Here is a 14188-nt window from a genome sequence, read left to right as displayed (position 1 = left end):
ATAAAACAAATAGTGGCTATTTGTATTGCACACAGGTCCATCTTTCAGTGCTAATGGTGCTTCAAATAAAAAGTTTGTGTCCACAACACAACTCAGTTCGGGAAACCCACTCACAAGGGGGGCCCCCTCCTTATAAGTAACCCGTCCCCCTTATAAGTAACCCCGTCCCCCTTATAAGTAACCCCCGGGGCACCCCTTATAAGGAGTCTCCACGCTTTTTTGCAATGCAACGCGAAAATGAAAGGACTGCGGCAATTCGCTTGATTATGTCCATAAAGCTTCACAAGTTTCCTAGTTACTCACGAAATTTGAGCAAAATCGGTTCGAGGCATCATCTAAAATCATGGATTTAAATGCGATGTCAAACGACCCATGCGAATGCTGAAATGCGAGCGATTACTGGCGTGAGTGTCGCCAGGCGCGGCAGCGTGGCAATGCTTGAGTGCAGACGTGGCGACTGAGTACGAAGACAAGCATTGCCGCGCCGCCGCGCCTGGCGACACTCACGCCAGTAATCGCTCGCATTTCAGCATTCGCATGGGTCGCTTGACATCGCATTTAAAGGGAAGATAAACCCCAAGAACAATGTGGATTGAGTGAAAGCAGCAACATTAGTAGAACACATCAGTGAATGTTTGAAGAAAATCGGACAACCGATGCAAAAGTTATGAATTTTTAAAGTTTTGGTGTTGGAACCGCTGGATGAGGAGACTACTAGAGGTTATGACGTATGAGTGGACTACAATATCAAGAAAATATAAAGAAAATACTACAAAAATCCATTTTTCATGAAAATTACAAATTCCATCAACTTGATATTGACATATGTTAAGGGTAGCAATTATTCCCCCTGCTTTCTGAAAGCGGTTGGTCCACTGCTCTTTCATAATTCTAGAAAAGTGAATTTTTGTTGAATATCCTTTATATTTTCTTTGTATTGTTGTCCACTCACACGTCACATCCTCTAGTAGTCTCCTCATCCAGCGGTTCCAACACCAAAACTTTAAAAATTCATAACTTTTGCATCGATTGTCCGATTTTTCTCAAACTTTCACTGATGTGTTCTACTAATGTTGCTGCTTTCACTCAATCCACATTGCTCTTTGGGTTTACCTTCCCTTTAAATCCATGATTTTAGATATGATGCCTCGAACCGATTTTGCTCAAATTTCGTGAGTAACTAGAAAACTTGTGAAGCTTTATGGACATAATCAAGCGAATTGCCGCAGTCCTTTCATTTTCGCGTTGCATTGCAAAAAAGCGTGGAGACTCCTTATAAGGGGTGCCCCGGGGGTTACTTATAAGGGGGACGGGGCTACTTATAAGGGGGACAGGTTACTTATAAGGAGGGGCCCCCCTTGTGAGTGGGTTTCCCGAACTGAACTGTAAAGTTCGAGTGTGGTTCAGTTGATAGCTTGGAGATCGTGCTGCCTGAAAATCTTGTGAAAATGGCTGCCACAGAATTCCCCTGGATGTACAAATGTAACTCACAACGCAACCACCGTATCACCATTGTCTTCACTTCTGGGCAGCACGGTACTAGTCAAGCCAGAGGCAATATACACTGCTCCAACAGGCAGTCAAGATCACCTAAACAACTACCACTGTAATTATATTAATTGGAATTCATAAAACAGGATTACAAGAATTAAACATTTCCACAAACTTACCAGGAACATTTGTCTGCTGACGTCTCTTCATTGTGATGTATGACGGTTATCTACTCAGCTTTTCAGTCAAATCGTGTCAACTTCATCATTTGTCAACATCCATTCAGCGCCGTGTGAAGATTTCTACGAGTGGTATCAAAATATAGTGAGAGTCAAAATGTTAACTTGTAAGTCAAGCCCTTAGTAACATAATTTGTTACCAGTCATTAGAGGCTACCATCATGGTTACATGTGCATTGAATTTTGATTCATTAGAAGAATGTATTTCCTGCTCCATTAGCTTCGACTGGCATGCAGTATTCTGAGAAAAGCTTAAGAGCCAAAAGGCAGTAAAAACTCATCAGCATTTTGTCAATTTCAGTAGTAGATGTGACATGGCAGTGATTTCGAATGCAAAAGTTGAAAAAATTTGTAGAGCTATATATGTATGAATCTTGGACAGGTCACTTTGGACAAAAGAAATTTCATGTTGTCTTAATTCTCTTCCAGAAGATGTGGTCTCAGTGTGATCTACTGTGAATGTCTTTAAAGGACAAGTTCACCTTCATAAACATATGGATTGAGAGAATGCAACAATATTAGTAGAACACATCAGTGAAAGTTTGAGGGAAATTGGACAATCGATGCAAAAATTATGAATTTTTAAAATTTTTGTGTTGGAACCACTGGATGAGGAGACTACTAAGGCTCATGATGTCATATGAGTACAACAGTATAAAGAAAATGTAAAGAAAATTCAACATATTTTCACTTTTTTCACATAATAAAAGAGCACCTGACTTGCCTCTTTCTAAAGGCAATGGGAATAATATTACCCATATGACATATTATCAGTAACGAGTCAAGGGAATGTGTACTTTTTTCAAGAGATGAAATTTTGTGAAATTCTCTTTATATTTTCCTTATATTGTTGTACGCATGTGACATCATACACTGCAGAAGTCTTCTCACCCAGCGGTTACTGCACAAAAACTTCAAAAATTCATAACTTTTGAACGGATTGTCCAATTTTCCTCAAACTTTCACTGATGTGTTCTACTAATATTTCTGCATTCTCTCAATCCTTATGTTAATGAAGGTGAACTTGTCCTTTAAGAATGAACTGGGCAAACATCGGAAGAATTATGTATTTGACTACACAATTAACCACTACATAAGTTCTTAATCTCAAGCAGTTTGCATCCCTCCCTGCTATTTTTATGTTTTACAGACTTTTAGAATATCACTTTACATATTTGAATGAGATTAGCCCAGGTTATGCATTGAATCACGAGCAGCCGAGGATACAATCTTGATCAATGAACAGGCTCTGACGTACACCATCGCTCCGGAAAAGTAAGAGTTAAGTAGGTTAGTAAGTAAAAGCAAAGCATAAGTCTGACCATATAGCTTTTAATATCGTCCAATAGACCTTTCTTTACTTTGAACACATAAAACGCATCATCAAATTATCCAAAGCCCAAAGGTCATCAGTATATGATAGAGGTGCAGGCTAGTAATATTAATAATCTCATTGTTGTGTAGCTATTAAAGCTAGGTCAAATAGATCTACCTTTATTTGCCAACAGATTTCCTTCCCAGGAATAAGTATTGATGAATCATTACAAAACTTTGTTAAGTTCCCAAAACTAATATCAGACAATTAAATTTACAACTAATAAAATGACAAAAATAACAACTGATGCCAGTCAAACATTATTGTGTAAATGAAATATTCCTATCACTTTGAGGTTATCAACAAGATGACAGGAAATGTCACACATCTCATCCTATGAGTATATAAAGTGATGGACATGCACATAACAGATGAACAATCAAGTACCAGTGACTGAGCTCATCACTTCACAGGTATAAATTCAGGTAGCCCATTAAATTGTGAGTTAATAGATGGGACAGCTAACTACTGTATATACCATATATTTCGCGAGTCTGGACTTCCCGACGATTTCGTGAGTGGTTAAATTCGCGATCGTAGAGTCCTGTACTAAACGAGAAGTGTACACGCATACGTCACATTCACATTGGGATCAGAGTCAATATTTTGCGTCTTTAATTTCGTGAATAGCACCCGACTCGCAAAAATAAAAGCCTCGCGAAATATTTGGCGTATACAGTATTCTTCTTCTTCTTCTTCCATTAAAGTACATCCCTCTTAGTAGAGTATAGTCGTACCGAGTATTAGTTGGTGGCAATGACGTTCTTCCTATTGTTGGCCCCAAACATCAGCTAACATATGTGCATATGTACCCTGTTCAATTCAATTTTCAATTCAATAAAGGTTTTATTCAATCATGTATCGCAGCCAGTGGCTGAATTGCACATGTTTACAAAGATAAAAGATACAATCATGATTATTAATTCATATAAAACAAGAAAATTGAATCTCCTACAAAATACACTTAACTTAAACTGAAAATATTAACTTAAACATTGAAAAGCTTAAAATATACAAAAAATTATTACTAAAATAATTATCACTATTAATGATAAACAATAAAAAAATAATATGAACATAATTCAATCATCAAATTACAAATTAGTAATTACATTTCTATTTATATACTCCCTAGATCAACAATTTAAAACTTTAAAAAGACGCTTATATAGCTGATGGCATAATTGCACATATTTCTATAATAAACATTAATATAATCACTATTGAAAAAGGCAATATCTAGTGTGTATATACAATGTATAATACACTCAAAGCAATGAAAAATAAACTGACTTACATTGTAATGACGAAAGCATAAAAATATAATTATAAAAGATATTATAAGAAGAATAATCCATGTAATATACTCTATGTTTGATCAAAAAATAATATATTGCACCAGGAACAAAATCAATATTGAAACTTAAATTATGTATTTGAGAATGTGTGCTTATTTGCGCATATGTATGGAAAGGGGGTTGTGTGTTTGAGTGTGTGTTGGGGGTATGTGTGTGTGTGTGTGTGTGTGAGCGTGTGTGTGTGCGTGTGTGTGAGTGTGTGTGTGTGTGCATGTGTGTGTGTGTGTGTGTTTGTGCGTGCATGTGGGGGTGGGTGGATGTGCGTGTGTGCATACCCACAATCAATGAATCAAAGTTATATGATAAATTATATCAAAATAAGAGCAATGGGAACATTGTCATAATCACCTAAAATATATAAAGTACACAATCTTTAAATCTTGTGCATTGTATCAAAATAGATTGCAAATCCATTAATACGCTATAATGTATTGCTTATTCACCATCTAATTACAAATGACACATTATGCATATCTGAGTATATAAATGGTACCGTACTACAGTAAATTTAGTAACGTTTGTGGTACTCATGGAATCTCATTTCATTGAATACAAGACATGTCCATAAACTTAATAATGTAAGTAAAATGCTTCATGCTTGAGGCTTTAGTTTTCCTGAAGGCTCAACTTCCTGAAGTCCTTCATCAGCATCACGGCAAACTTGTTCATGAGGCTGGATCAACAAAGACTTTGTTATATATTATCGACACTTCATAGGAACCTGCTGTAACCCCGGAGTGCTCCTTGGACCTTGTACACAGTTATGCTGTGGGTAACTATACACAGCCCAGTCGCCGCTGTAGATACATAGCTGTATTCGCGTAGCGTATTAACAGCGTCTGGTCGGGCTATGCTGTGGGAGTGTTCGGGCTGGTTGCAGTTAAAGGAACCAGTAAATGTGACCAGCTCAAAAGCGAAGCATTTAGACTGTGTGAAAGAGCAGCCCGGGGTTTAAGGAACCGGCTGACCAGCCAGAAGATCAGTCTGTATGTCATCGGGATATGTTCCGCAGAAACTACGTCTGGCTTAACGGAGGATCGGGAGCGGTAAATGAAAAAAAATGATTTTAAAAACTCCTCCGGACAGACAGGGGCCGTATTCTGAAAGCTAATTAAGTGTCTGATTAGCACTTAATTACCGAATTGGTATTCTGAGAGCATGATTAAGTAGGGGATATATTAACTACCATAGCAACAAGCGTTTTGGCGGGAAGGACCTACGCGTTTGCGCGTATCAATGCGCGTGCACCTCTGAGAAGACTTAATCACAGAGTTAATTACGAATCGGTATTCTGAGGGTGTAATTAAGTATGAAAGTTAATGGAAAACTTAATGATACCAAAGAGTGTCATTAACTACTCCGATATCACGCATTCCATCGTGTTTTCTCTGCCACAACGATGCTTACCGTCTTCGGTAACCGAGGAGCGGTTGAATCTTGTTATCATGGTATCCGTAGAATTCAGAGAAAAAAAGAAAATAGCCGATCTTCGAGGAATTTTGTCATTCTATGTGAGCAAAGAGGTTGAGATCTTCGCGTGCGTAGGTGAGGGGTTGTAATCAAATACCGGAGTGTGCGCACGGAGCTCTTTACAGGGGGCGTGCAGGAGCACGCATTGAGGACATATTTGCGCGTGTAATCATCATTTTGGCTTCTAACAACGCGTCTGATTGGATGGAATAACAATTAGACGGGAGGGACCTAAGATAATTACAGGGGACTTAATCATACCTTAATTACATCCTCAGAATACCGATTTTGCCCATGATTAAGGGCCTATTAACTTCACGACTTAATCACGAAGTTAATTACAGACTTAATTATGACCTCAGAATACCACCCCAGATTTTTCTAATTTATGTAACCGGGCACATTGCAAAGTTACTAGATTGATACTAATGTTACTTGTCTATGAGCAGGATCTAACAAACAAAGACTCCTACGTCTAGACTGCTTCAAGAGACCATTGCGTTGTACTACACGTAGTCGTATCGTAGGCCCTGTGGGGGTAGTAAAATTTTATTACCAATAGTGAATACTACTCCGTCTCGACTCTGTATACAGACTACAGACTCTGCAGAGATAATCCTTTGTTGTGTTGTGATGGCCAATTACATTAGACTTCCACGTTCTACTAGCTAATTAGACTTAATTAGTAGTACCCAGTAATTCATGATTGCTAACGAAGGAGAACCTACCACATGAATCGAGAAATTTAGACCTGGTTTCTAGATGTATTGCCTTGTCTTGGGCCTTGTCATTGCAGGGGTTTCATATTGAAGTTCGCGCCCTGCAGACCATTGGCATAGGGAGAGGCAAGAGCCGATCCGCGATCAACCGCCACGATGTGGGATTCCTACATTAAATACACCTGCACTGCACTGTGACTGCACTGTGAGACGTAGGTTTTCGCTCAATGCTGTTTACCGCATTCCTGAACTTCGTCTGTTGAAAACCTGCCCTATTGTAATAATGTCGCATCCTCTTGAAATATACCTGTCTCTCTGACTCTGCGGTTACACCGAACTGTTCGAGCTTGACCGTACCACCGCGCACCGGAGCATTACAGCCCCCGCAGCCGAGCCCGCCCGATGAATGGGGTATGCGGGTACCGTAGGGCCAAAACAGCTACAGTATCTGCGTTGCGTAATAGGCTAGCTGGCTTCTTGTATCTGTGCATGCTGCCCTCATACGATCAATTCCAGATAATCTGAATTGAAGGCGTTGAAGCCGGGGTAATCGCATGCGTGAAGATCTTCATTTTCGATTTGGAACCATCCATCAGAAAAGCGCAAAATGCCGGGCTATGAAGTAGCGCTGATTATGAGAGTGATGAGACGGGTATGAAGTTTAATTCATGAAGGATTTTGTATTTAACAGTTTATCGAAATGACGGCAATCGATGTTGTTGCTGCCAAACGCTTCAATTACAATTGCAATTATTTCGCTTCGGTCCTATATATTCATTTACGTGTTAGTGCAGTGGCCGGACGTCATAGGTCCCAGACTAGACCCTAGATAAGATATGGCAATAAATTTACACATAAACACATATATCTGGTCATGGGACGCCCTTTCCAGGCCAAATACATACCGCAGAAAGAATACGTGGTGCACCACCTATACTAGAACTTAAGACAGCCCAGTCGCTGTACATGGTACGTCGCGACAGGGCTGTACGCGCGCGACCACCAACCACTAGGAGAGCGACGTAATCGTATCACGATAGCTTTGAATTTTGATACTTAACATCATTTTTGTCACCTCAAACTCATCGAGTATACTCTTCAATATTTACTCTACATCTGATGCTATCAGTATTCAAATGTACGCAATGAAACTTACCAAAATTGATCATCATATCCAGCATGTCCACACGGTACACAATCTTTCACGCCAGGCCTAACTATACACTTGAACACAGCACAGTCGCTGTACATGGTACGTCGACGTACCATGGAATTGCGCCAGAAAGTGTCATTTTATTTGTTCCACGGACTTATCGCAAGTGGTCTCCATGGACCCAGTGTGGCGAACTATTCTTCTGTAATAGAAACATGCATTTAACGTGAGTAAAGTATTCTGTTTAAAGGAGAAAAGTATACATTTTCCTAAGTTTTGTAGTTGTGTTGAAGTTCCTCACTTTGAGGCTGCATGCCGCGCTCGTCAGACGCTGTTTTCGCATAGCGTAACAGCGTCTGGTCGGGCTAACTAGAACTATGAGTATGATGAGCCTTTACCTTTACCTTTACCGAAGATACTGGAAGATTGCTGTGTAGCAGCAGTCGAGCTTCCAGGTCTATCCTCTTCTACACTGTATCGTCAGTTCAAAAGAAGGCAAGGCAGACAGGCTGGTAATTACTGCTCATCCCACATCAGAATTGACTATTGGGAATAGGGGGACAGGAATCGTTGGTCTTCCCAGTGCCGATCAAGCCTAGACTTAAAAGCATCGATAGATGGAGCTTCCACTACTTCTTCCGGCAGGGAATTCCAGTCCTCTATTACTCGATGTGTGAATGTATCCCTCCTTACATTTGTTCTACATCTCAGCTTAGAGAGTTTGTACCTGTGGCCCCGTGTAGTTGTGTCTGCCAGTACAAAGAAGTCATCAGGGTTTATCCTGTCATACTCATGTATGATCTTGTACACCTGTATCATATCTCCTCTTCGTCTTCTGTACACAAGGGATGGTAGGTTGAGGAGTTTAAGCCTTTCTGTATAAGGCAGGTGTTTGAGAGAGGGGATCATCCTGGTTGCTCTCTTCTGCACTCTCTCCACTGTCTTGATGTCTGAAGTGTAGCGGGGAGACCAGACTGCATTACCGTACTCAAGGAGGGGACGTACTAATCCTTTGTACAGTTTGGGGATGGTGGAGATATCGTGACATTGATATGTACGCCTGATACTTATGAGGACTTTGTTGGCCTTGTTTACTGCATATGCTACATGTTGGTGGAATTTCAAGTTGGCATCTATGATTACTCCCAGATCCTTTTCCTCCTCTACTGAATTCAAGGCTGTACCTCCCAGTGTGTAGGACTCCTCTGGGTTTCTACTTCCAAGATGAAGCACACTGCATTTCTTGGCATTGAATTGCAATTGCCAAATGGAGGACCATTCCAAAAGGGAGTCCAAGTCAGCTTGTAATTCTTGTTGTTGTTCTGGGAGGGAGGCACTGGAGAATACCTTTGTGTCATCTGCGTAGATTCGTGCAGTATTGTGTAGCACCTCAGGAAGGTCATTGATGTACAATACAAATAATGTTGGTCCCAATACACTTCCTTGAGGGACTCCGCTCATCACATTACACCATTCTGATCTAGCTGTATTAACAGTTACTCTTTGCTTTCTGCCACTGAGGAAGTCTGCTATCCAGGCCTTGAAGTTCCCTGAGATGTTGTATGCTTCAAGTTTGGCCAAAAGCCGTTGGTGCGGAACGCTGTCAAAGGCCTTTTGGAAATCTAGGTAAATGACATCAACCACACAACGTTCTGCCGCCTCGAAAGCCTTCAAAGATTTTAGGCCTATCATAATTTGATTCAAGATTTATGCTGATGCACTGATTTTCTCTAAAAAAAATTATTTCCTATTAGGCCTAGGCCTAATCCTATTTTTATTTGTCAATGACTGGGGATGGAGAAGCTAGAGGAGTATGGTTGCAGTACCCGGTACATGTACATTTTTTTTTTTAACAAAATACACCCCTTCCCCCATTTAAAAGAAAGAAATAAATGCTTTGTATTAATGCTGTTTGAATTAAGATGAAAGGATGGTAATTCTGTAAATTTATCTCTCTAAACTTTCCAAGCCTGAAATGGTAGATGCTCTGAAGAGATCCCTAACGGAAGTCATGAATAATGGTGGCATCGTGCGAAAGATCGAGAATCTGGGAGAGAAGAGGCTACCCTACCGCATGAGAGCCCACCGGCAGAACTTCAGCCATGGACAGTAAGTATTTGTGTTTTATTTTCATGTCGAAGCATGACATCCGTTGTCATTATTTGGTTGCACTGTCGTAATTGATAAGGTAGAACATTCCACTTTGCCATGCAGTAATTGAATCACTTTGCTGTTTTTATTATACTAGCAGAAAACATGAGACATCACAAGAAAGAATTATCTACAAAACAGTGAATCTTCTTTTCCCCTATCCCTTTTCTTTCAGGGATTTTAAAAGGTATGACTCTGATCCTTTTCCTGATTACATCGAGAAAGACTTCAGTTGGCCACCAGTAAAATAAATGATTACACTCCAAGAGTGGAGTATTATAATTGCTTGCAATGTTTATCCAGTGATTTTCACTGATAATCTGTGAAACCCACTCGATGTAAATGCAATTAATATGCAAGGAAAGAACAATCAAATTGTACAAATATCTTAACAGCGCGGAAGTACAGTAAATCTGTAAATCTGTAGAATTTCTTGAACATTTCTAGCAGTCCCAGAGCTGGAGCAGTATTTATCAGATGTCCAGAAAAAAAAAAAAAAAAAATGTTAACATGAATAAACTCTGGTGGTAATACAGAAAAATCTGCCATGATTTTTTGGAGCTTGACATGTTGGGTTAGAAATCATATGCCAATGTCAAATCTGGAAGTGACCATGACAACTAAATGTGCATATCATTAGAATGAGTGATTCATATATGTATGTTTTGCCAACTTGATATTAGGCTTGCTCGCTGAACTATACCACTGGACATTTGATCAAGGGATCTAAGAAATTGTGTACGTACAGGTTTGGATAAGACAGGTCAAACTGAGTGTAGACTGAAAGAAAGGACATTGGAAGAGTTATAGGTTCAGATCATGCTGTTGAATTAGGCTGGTGTCCATGCTAGGTTGGTATGAAAAAAGATTTCTTTACGATAAAGTATGGTGGTAGATGCAGGTAGCTTAAATTAATATGTCTAATGTCACTGATTTTTTTTTTTTTTTAGATATTTTGTGGTGGACTTTGATGGACCACCCACCATTGTCCCGCCGGTCATGGAATACTTCAGGAGGGACATTGACATCATTCGTCCTACAGTCCTGCGACGCGACACCGAGCAGTGGTCAGAAGAAGAGGTACCCTGCGGCGGGCCCTTTGACGAGAAGTACAACCCCATGGTCTCCAACCCCAAGAAACTCAAGACCAACATCGTGCAAGAACTGAAGGATGCCAACATCAAACTATGACAACGTCAGACTGCTCTGCATTTCAGAGGATTTTCGTCCTGAAATTTGTTGACACTCTTGGACAGCAAGATGAGGCTGCCAGTGTGATGAGGTGTGCTGCTACTGTAGGCCTTGGTCTCTCATAAAGAGAACAATGATGAGTCGGGAGAAGAGGCCAAGAGCACAGACCCAGCTTGCAAGGCATGCTGGCATATTAGTAGCGCCAGACCTGGGCTCAACAGCCATGAACTCTGTCGGTACATCTTAGAGGAATATCAAGTGGTTGGGCATCAGCAGTTTCCATCTGAATTAGAGACAGTTGACAAAATAAAAGCAAATACAGTGATTTCTGTCACAATTGATACCCTACATTTTGAGAATGGCAGATTTGATATACATGTACAAAAACAATGCACTATCACATAGACTTTGTGTGCTTTTTTTCACCAGTCTGCAATCTGATGGTAGAGAAAACCATCATATTTTATAGATGAGCATTGCAAATGATTGCATTTTTCAGGAATGGACCAGTAAAAAATTGAAAAACTGGTTACCTACTGGTCCGACAGATGGGTTGGACCAGTAGAAAAATGGGTTAGTGTGCACCCCTGGACTAGCCTATAGTCAAAAGATGCATGAATGACATACAACCAATGATTGAAAAAAATATATTTTGAAAGACTTGGAGAATATAATTTCACTTATCTGGGACAGCTGATATATTTTGTGTATCACAGTAAAATAGAATGCCTTGATGATACACAGTATAGTGGACATGCACAGGATCAGAGAAGCTCTGTTGACCTGTGCAACTATAATAAGCAAAGTTTACCTGATTGTCCTTTTCTCAAGGTGCAAGCGCAATGTGGGTATTGATTCAAAGTGCAATCTGAACATTTACTGTGTCAAGTCAGTGAGGAATTCATTCATGTCACAGAAAGTCAACCTACATGTAGCTGAGGTTTTGGTTCCACAAGTTGTTATTCAGCAGTAGTCAATTTCTTTGTTCATTAATGATCTTTGACCTGAGGTGACAGCTGCTATCATGTGTACCTGGTACACAGTGAGAGAAGGGGTGCACGTCACGAGACCGACGCCCGCTAGTCATACAGCTCACAAGTCATACAGCCCATGAGTTATACAGCTCATGAGTCGTACAGCCCATTAGTTCGTCACTAAGCTAACAAGGCCCACGAGACTGATACATTAAGCCCCGTACTGTAGCTGTTGAACTCGGCTGTTTTTACCTAGTGTCGAACTCATGGGCTGTATGGCTTGTGAGCTGTATGACTCATGGACCTGTTTTCAATGTCGAACTTGTGGGCTGTTTGACTCGTGGGTGTCGGTCTAGTGGGATGACCCTCAGAGAAGAGATGTCTCAGTTAATACATGTACTGCAAAAAATATAGCTGAGATCATGTAAAATCTTGTGTGCAGAATAAAACATGAATGTAGACACAAAGTACCAATTTGTGTATTGTTTTTCACTGTAGTGTGAAATACAGCAGTGTGTGAAGAATGCAGGGCACGGTGCTACAAACCCACTAACCAGCTTGTCCAGGGCGAGTTAAGCTTTTCGCTTTGGGGCAAGTAGAACGAATATATGCCCTTTTGTGTTGAAGTACCATGGTGGTATGGAGTCTTGGTGCTTGCTCAAATTGCCATTTGGACAAGTAAGAAAAATGTTTATGTGTTTGTTTTTTGTTTGTTTGTTTTTTCATTTTTGCTTTTTAATGAATGACCAATGAGTGTATCATGTTTAGTATAAAATATTTCCAACTGTATGGGTGTGTGTGTGAGTGTGTGTATGCATGTATTTACTACATTTGGGATAAAACTGCACAATAGATATTTTGAACAGAATTTAAGTGCTCAGTGGGAAAATGTGCATTTGATGCCTTTGTTGTCGCATCTACAGAGTGGAATTAGCAAGAGAAGTAACATTTGTTTTTGTTTTTTTTTTCTGAAGGTGAGATACATGCTAGGGTAACATTTTCATAACATTTTCATGGTTCATCTTGCCCTGAGATATATGGCACATCAGTTTCTTGACATTCTATTTACTGTTATGCTATAGAGAATTTACACATTTACCAGCTACCCAAAAATAACGATTACAACAACAACAACAACAACAAATCCATATGAACTGCCGTGGTGTTTACAAAACTTCGCTACCATCAACTTTCCTTATCAACACAAAGTAGAGAAATTTCACTTCAAATGCAAATGTCAAAGAAGTACACCGTACTCCATTAGTTCATGCAGTTGCACTGCTTTACTGGATATTGCAGTTCAAACATGAGGTACTACCTGCTGCATTTCCACCAAAGTAGTTCTGCTAAAACTACTCTGCTCCTCAACTCGCAATTTGTCTGGCCCTGTCTTATGAAACTTGGTACAAAGTATTGATATTGATTTAAAATATAAAACTTTCAATTGATTTCAACTTCAGATGAATTGCAATTAATCTATGAATTGTATTAATTTTATGACAATGTGGCACACGGAAAGTATACCAGTTAGGCCGACTTAAAATTTTGGTGTACACTGATACACCACTGCGGTCACCACAAATATTCAAAGAAGATCGGAGAACCCCTCTATACATGTACAAATCTGACGATTCAGTGATCTTTTTCAAGTACCGTACACATACTTTCATGGTATTCAGTTGTATCTTTCATTATTTAAAGGGAAGGTAAACCCAAAGAGCAATGTGGATTGAGTGAAAGCAGCAACATTAGTAGAACACATCAGTGAAAGTTTGAGAAAAATCGGACAATCGATGCAAAAGTTATGAATTTTTAAAGTTTTGGTGTTGGAACCGCTGGATGAGGAGACTACTAGAGGATATGACGTATGAGTGGACAACAATACAAAGAAAATATAAAGGATATTCAACAAAAATTCACTTTTCTAGAATTATGAAAGAGCAGTGGACCAACCGCTTTCAGAAAGCAGGGGGAATAACTGCTACCCTTAACATATGTCAATATCAAGTTGATGGAATTTGTAATTTTCATGAAAAATGGATTTTTGTAGTATTTTCTTTATATTTT

General features: G+C 39.7%; 1 protein-coding gene across 1 annotated transcript; it reads left to right on the top strand.

Moving 5' to 3' along the window:
- The first annotated feature begins 7186 nt into the window (after positions 1–7186).
- LOC140242603 (small ribosomal subunit protein bS6m-like) lies at positions 7187–12576 on the top strand. Its single transcript, XM_072322354.1, has 3 exons — positions 7187–7304; positions 9775–9914; positions 10907–12576. Exons 1-3 carry the CDS (start codon positions 7260–7262, stop codon positions 11145–11147), a joined length of 426 nt encoding a protein of 141 aa, XP_072178455.1. The 5' UTR covers positions 7187–7259; the 3' UTR covers positions 11148–12576.
- Positions 12577–14188: the final 1612 nt, after the last annotated feature.

Source organism: Diadema setosum, chromosome 19, assembly GCF_964275005.1.
Source record: "Diadema setosum chromosome 19, eeDiaSeto1, whole genome shotgun sequence".
Lineage (NCBI taxonomy): Eukaryota > Metazoa > Echinodermata > Echinoidea > Diadematoida > Diadematidae > Diadema > Diadema setosum.
Note: the sequence above shows the minus strand (reverse complement) of the source record. Positions and strands in the feature narration are given on the sequence as shown.

Excerpts from the sequence above, each read along its gene's own strand:
- LOC140242603 (XM_072322354.1), top strand. The coding sequence starts at position 7,260 with ATGCCGGGCTATGAAGTAGCGCTGATTATGAGAGTGATGAGACGG. Across the intron at positions 7,305-9,774 it reads TTATGAGAGTGATGAGACGG|CCTGAAATGGTAGATGCTCT; the intron begins GTATGAAGTTTA and ends AAACTTTCCAAG. Across the intron at positions 9,915-10,906 it reads CAGAACTTCAGCCATGGACA|ATATTTTGTGGTGGACTTTG; the intron begins GTAAGTATTTGT and ends TTTTTTTTTTAG.